Genomic DNA, 5897 nt, shown 5'->3' on the forward strand with positions numbered 1-5897 from the left:
GGCCTTGACATTCACGCGCATCCCCACGCTCGCACGGCAACACAGAATGGCGCTATTGTTTCCCCCGCCGTTGCTGCCGATTAGATGAAAGTCTGCGGCTCGCCGCCTTGCAAAGACGGCCGCTGTCCTGTGGCGAACATTGCGACGTTGCTCATAAAGGACGTGTCCCGACAACGTACGTGCGCACGGCGTCAAAACAAAATACGAAGAACGACGCGCACACTGGAAACCGATCCAAACTGTCTCTCTCTGTCAGGCTGCATGGGCAACCACGCCCGCCGGAGCGCTTGCGTAACCATATACATTCATTCCTCAGATGCCCGTGCGTGCGGGTGCAATGAACACCCATACAGATGCGAGGCGATTGGACAATAAGGATCGGATGATGTGGGCTGTGCTTTTTACGAATGTGATGCTGAGGGTAGCAACACGCGCAAACAAGCTACAAGACCTCGTTGTCCTCCCGCCGAGGGGAGAGCGTGAGAAGCCCATTCTGTCCATCCAAACACAAACACTGCGCATACCAAGCGAGGGTGGGGCGAGGTTCTGCATTTTGTCAACAACTATGTCAGCAAACAGACCGACAGGTTAACAACAACGTTTCTCCATGTGCAATTGCAAGGAACTTACGCATTACATCATCTACGCGCCGTAATATCGTTTCAGAAGATTCTGAGAATCTGGAGAAATCTCTGCACGAAAAGGCCAAAGCCCAAAAACCAGCATTGAATGGCCGTGACCTTTGACATCAGCGCAAAGTTGAACAGCCAGCATCTGCGATGGAAAACAAACATGGTGTCACTTAAACCGCGCGGCAGAAATCCAGCTAACTACAAATCACAGTGGTAAAAATGTAGATTGTTAGTAGGGCGGGGGCGGAAGGGTGGCCACGCCCCCTCCTGTATCATCATCGTCGTCGGCAACAAAATATTCAAGAAACTCATTCGTCATTTGGCGCATTCGAACGGAGCCTGTCTCGTGTTTGCGTGGGACTTGCTGCTGAATTGTCTGCCGAGCGCGTCTGCGGTGCGCTCCGAGAGCGTTAACGACATCAGTGCCGGGCTTGGTTACGGCGCCGGCACAAGGCGCCGTATTGTGAGGCCCGGCGGCGCACAATGACGCGTTCTTCCCTTGTGCTACGGGACCGTTTGGGCCTAACCTCGCTGCAGGCGGCTTGCACCAGTATGACGTCTTACCCAACACTTGGGACTGGGGGCTACCTTTCGGAAAAACTGCAAAGCAACGTTAGTCCATCTGCTGCATGCGTTTGTATATTAAAACACGTAAAGGAGTGTTTACTTTCGGAGTAGAGCTTGTTACCCCAGCAACCGCGGGGCCGCCCCCCGTACAGAAGAGATTGTGGGTGTGAGTCCCTCGGTCTTCATGACGCTGTCGTTCGCTCGTTTTCTCGAAACCAACCGCTGAGGCCCTTTTGCCATCCGTGTGGTTGGGTAAATCGTAGCCTAACCCCACGCTAGCCCCGCTCACGTTTTCATTTGGTGCCAGCCGCCATGGAAAGGGGCACCGGACGGTGACATCGCCTGCCAAGCGTGCGTTCGCGCCGCTGTTCACATTGCAACGCAGCCATTGCGCCATCCGTTGCGACTTTGCCGCAGAGACGTGAGGAAACAGGCGACCGGCGCGTGCCGATTGGCTGCAAATGTTTGTTTGCTCTCGGGTTTCTCAAGACACGAGCACGGGAGCCTCGTGCGCGGAGCGTCGGCGTTCACGCCGCTCGGAGGCCTGTTTTTGTCCGGACATGCAACGGGATTGATGTGCATTCTCAGGAAATGACAGTGCGGCTTTTATAAACGAAACATTGGCGTGGCGCTAACAACAGCAAGCCTCCAGTAATATTAAATACTGGATCCAAAATGGGCGGCGGCGTTTTATTTTTATTTTTTATTGTATTGTATTATTGTGTTATTGTTTCATTTGCTGTTTGTGTTTTAGTTTGCATGTTTCCCCCCCGTGCTTGCATTCCCAAAAACATGCACGTGAGGTCCATCTAAGACGAATGATTCATAGGTTGGAATGGTTGTTTGTCTACTGTACATGTGCCCTGTGATTGGCTGGCAGCCATCCCGAAGTCAGTCGGGATAGGCTGCGGCCCGCCTGTGACCCCCCCCCCCCAATGAGGACACGTGCTATCGAAAACGGATGGATTGATGATTAACAGGAAGGAACCTCATTTCAAATTTGCTTCTTGTTTTGAATGACTAACTAAATGTTACTTTTTTTTTATTCATGCGTATTCATTTTGAAATTACTTCTCAGTTTTTAATATAAAACTTGTACTCGGGCTCGCCAAATTTCGGTGATGTAGATTTTTGGGATGTTTTGGGAAGGAAATAAATCTGAAATTTGGTTGATGAGCTGAAATTCTTCGGAGAAACGCTGCTGGTCAAATTCACAGAGGTCAACTGTTGACCAATGAAAAAATGGGCTTATGCCAATTTGCCTTTTTGATTGGCAAACTAGCATTTATGAAGTTTATTCACATCTTTAGTTTGCAATTGCTTTTTCTTTTTTGTCGTAAATATGAAATATGTACGAAAACATCTCGTGCGACGCCGCCTCCTCTACTTCATGCAAAGTTGCCGCTCTTGCATTGCTAACGTCGAAGGTTAGCATCACTGTGTTTTGTAAATGTTCCGTGAAATCTCGGTGGAATTAAAGTTAACCTAGTTTGATATCGTCAAAGAATACAAAAGCCCGTTTGTGTTCGTTGCCGGAGCAGCTGTCCAAAGTCTGGTCGACCCAGTTTACCCGACCGGCGCGGCCATCTTGCCAGAGAAAGACTGTGGCGCAAGTTCGGCACAATAAAGCGGCGGACGTTATTCGCCCTCCTTTCCTGGACGCCCTTCATCGATCGGACGGCCGTCATGGTCGCCCTTTAGTGGGGGGTGGGGCAGCCATCCGGTGCGAGCGGATTGGCTGCTTATGGCGAAGCTGTTGCTAAGAGAGGGCCTCGGGCCGTCCGTCATGTAGAAGGCGCTTGGAGCGCCGCGCTGTCTATTATGCCAATTTGACGGCAGACATTGGTGATTGACTGACAAGCAGTAAACGTCAGACTGCCTTATCGCAGCGTGTTATTAAACGCGGTCGCGCCCTCCACGTGGCCGCCATTTCATAATCCAATTTATTGTGGCACCAAATGAAAGCGTTATCACCGCTGACGTGTCGGGGCATTCGGTCTTCAGGACAATGCGGATTGTTGGATCAAGGCGGGGGGGGGAAGAGCTTTGAAAAGGGCGTGCCATTTGAATATATTAATATCCCGGGGACGCGGTACAAACATTCGATATTCTGCATATTCAAACAAGACTTTAAAACGGAAATACGCTCATTAGCCGTAAAATGAAAGACGATACCGATGAAGTCTGTTACTTAACTACGCCAACCGCCAACATGAACCCTCGCCGTCGCCTTCCGTTGGGGTCAGGAACAACGCTAAAGTCATCCAAAAGTGGCAGAAAGAACACGTGCAGAACAAAATGCCATTACGTCACATTATTGACAGCGGAACTAAGCATTCAATAGCTTTAAACTGACCGGCTTTGTATTTGAGCTCAACATTGGGCGGGCGTACCTAATGAATAGTCCGAGCGTGTCGCGTTAAGTCCGCGTGCTAAATTAAGAGGCATCCTTTTCTGGCCTTAAATCCCCCACAAAGCTCCTATGCGTGCCCACCCAACACAACCTGGAAGCACTTTTTTTTTTTTTTTTTAACTACACCTAATAAAATACTTGACGCTCCTCATACCGCCATAATGACCAATAGTAAAATACAGTAGTGGACTAGGTCTGTGTGTTGATGGGCGAAAAGAGAGGGGGGGAGAAAAAAACCCAAAAACATGTATTTAATGTAAGCCTCTATAACATTGTACAATTTGAGTGATACTTTCCCATACCACAAGGGGGAGCCCATGTACCACTCGGTACTTTGAAGTCAAAGGACTTATTTTCTAAAAGAGATTAAACAAAAACAAAAACAAAAAAAAAGTCAAATGTTCCAATTATTTATTTGCACAATGTAAAACAAAAACGGGGAGGACAAATGAGATGAGCCGTTAGCAAACAGGATGTGAACGAACAGGGCCACAAGAGTCAAGGCACGCCCCGTTACACAAGAGAGCCCTTCAAGCGTTTCAATTTAAAAAAAAAAATAAGACAAAATAAAAACTTAAGAGGGGGACGGGGGGGGAGGAGGGACAGAATAACCAGCATTCAATGACTCCTATACTGTCAAATCTTTGATTCACGCCGTGGACACAAAGCAAGAGTTGCTGTGCTTCGTCGGGACACTTCGACCGCCACAAAACGACGCGCAGCGGGCGTCGCCGGGTTGATTGGGGAGGAGGGGGAGGAGGGGGAGACGGCGGGGACCGGGACCGGGACGGCCCCGCGCCGTCGCAGAGACAATTTCGGTGACACAGCCAGTCACGTCAAGCAGTCTCGAGGAGGCCGAAAAGCGCAAAGACGAAGGGGAAGGAGGATGAGGAGGATGATGACGACGAAAGCCGTTCTATCTGATGAAGTTTCCGCCTCCGATCTCTCGCTTGTATCTGTTGGTGACGTGGTCCGCCTGCAAGGTGAGCTTGGACAGAACCCCAAAGAGTCCGCGCAGGTGGAAGTGAAACTGTCGCTCCAGGTCGGCGCTGTCGCTGTCGCTGACGGCCTTGGGCTCCTCCTGCTTGACGGCCATCTCCAGGAAGCCGCCGGTGCTCATCTCCCGCTTGAGGAGACCCCACTCCATGTCGTTCTTCATGGACTTGAGGAGCAGGTAGTGCTCGTACATGTCCCGCTGCTGCTCGCTGGCGCGCCGGTCGTCGTCGCGGTCGTCGTCGTCGTCGTTGTTGTTGTTGTTGGCTTCCGTCCGGCCGGCCGCCCGCTCCTCCTCCAGCGGCACGTCCCGCAGCAGGCTCGGCACCATGATGGTCTCGTCCATGTTGTTGGCCGCCGCGATGAAGCGGTGCATGACGTTGATGAGGGAGTGCTTGTTGCTGTCGCGCTCGCCGCTCATCTGCATCGTGGCTCCACGGGCGCAGCAGTCGAGGCTCGAAGCTGCAAAAGCAAGCGTCCGACTTCAGCTATTAGGACTCTCAACCGGGCATTAATCCGCCTGCGTGACCTTGACTTCCGGCGAGGGTGAACAAGTCCGTTGCGAAAAGACCACTTACCTCAATTAGGGGGTGACTCGAGGAAATGCTTGCTGGGGGCCCGCTGCTCGTCAAATATCCAAGTGTTGTTGTTGTTGTTGTTGTTTTTGGGTGGGTGGGTGGGGGCTGGCTGCTCCGAGAAGCACCCGCCGTGAAGGAAAAGCACAAATTTCCTCGTCCGACAAACGGCCGAATCCCGTTTTTATAGCGCCCAGCCGGCGGCTTGCAGCGTGGGAAGCCAAACCCCGCCCGTGTTCCCGTTTCCGGCGAGTCCATTGGCCGGGGAGCCGGATGAGGGCGGGGCTTGAAAGCGTATGATCGGTTTGAACCAATCGTAAATCACCTGACGTGTGTCAATCAAAAGCCCTTTCGTGCGCGCAATTAGCAGTCGTTTTCTTTGAACGTTCGACGACAAACAACAGCGGCGTCGAAATAAAATACACGATTGGTGTTATGCGCACAAAGCGCCTCTTTGTCACACAGCGTGCCGGCAGGCGAGCTGTTTTAACGTCACGCCTCACGGCTACGTTGGTTGGCCGCTAGCGCCTCTCGGCGTTCGTTCGCTTGCACCGCTCATCGTTTTAACGGTTTAAGAAGTTAAGGGTAACTTGGTTCGTGACGTCAGCGGAAGTGATCAGGTTCACTCCGCGAGTGAATCGTTTTCGGAGAAGTGACTGAATAATAATAATAATTAATAATAATGTTGGTTTTTTTTTGCATTTAATTTTCTGAAGA

The 5897-nt window shown here is 51.2% G+C and overlaps 1 protein-coding gene across 1 annotated transcript; it reads right to left on the reverse strand.

Annotated features, from left to right (window-relative positions):
• Positions 1 to 4006: 4006 nt before the first annotated feature.
• On the reverse strand, positions 4007 to 5335 carry mid1ip1l (MID1 interacting protein 1, like). The gene is made up of 2 exons (XM_061787894.1): positions 5184 to 5335; positions 4007 to 5067 (listed from the first exon to the last, which is right to left on the reverse strand). Exon 2 carries the CDS (start codon positions 5030 to 5032, stop codon positions 4529 to 4531), a length of 504 nt encoding a protein of 167 aa, XP_061643878.1. The 5' UTR covers positions 5033 to 5067; positions 5184 to 5335; the 3' UTR covers positions 4007 to 4528.
• Between the last annotated feature and the right edge of the window lie 562 nt (positions 5336 to 5897).

Source organism: Phyllopteryx taeniolatus, chromosome 10, assembly GCF_024500385.1.
Source record: "Phyllopteryx taeniolatus isolate TA_2022b chromosome 10, UOR_Ptae_1.2, whole genome shotgun sequence".
Classification (NCBI taxonomy): domain Eukaryota; kingdom Metazoa; phylum Chordata; class Actinopteri; order Syngnathiformes; family Syngnathidae; genus Phyllopteryx; species Phyllopteryx taeniolatus.

What these genes read in the sequence shown, in the direction of transcription:
- mid1ip1l (XM_061787894.1), bottom strand. Translation starts at nt 5,032, where the DNA reads ATGCAGATGAGCGGCGAGCGCGACAGCAACAAGCACTCCCTCATCAAC.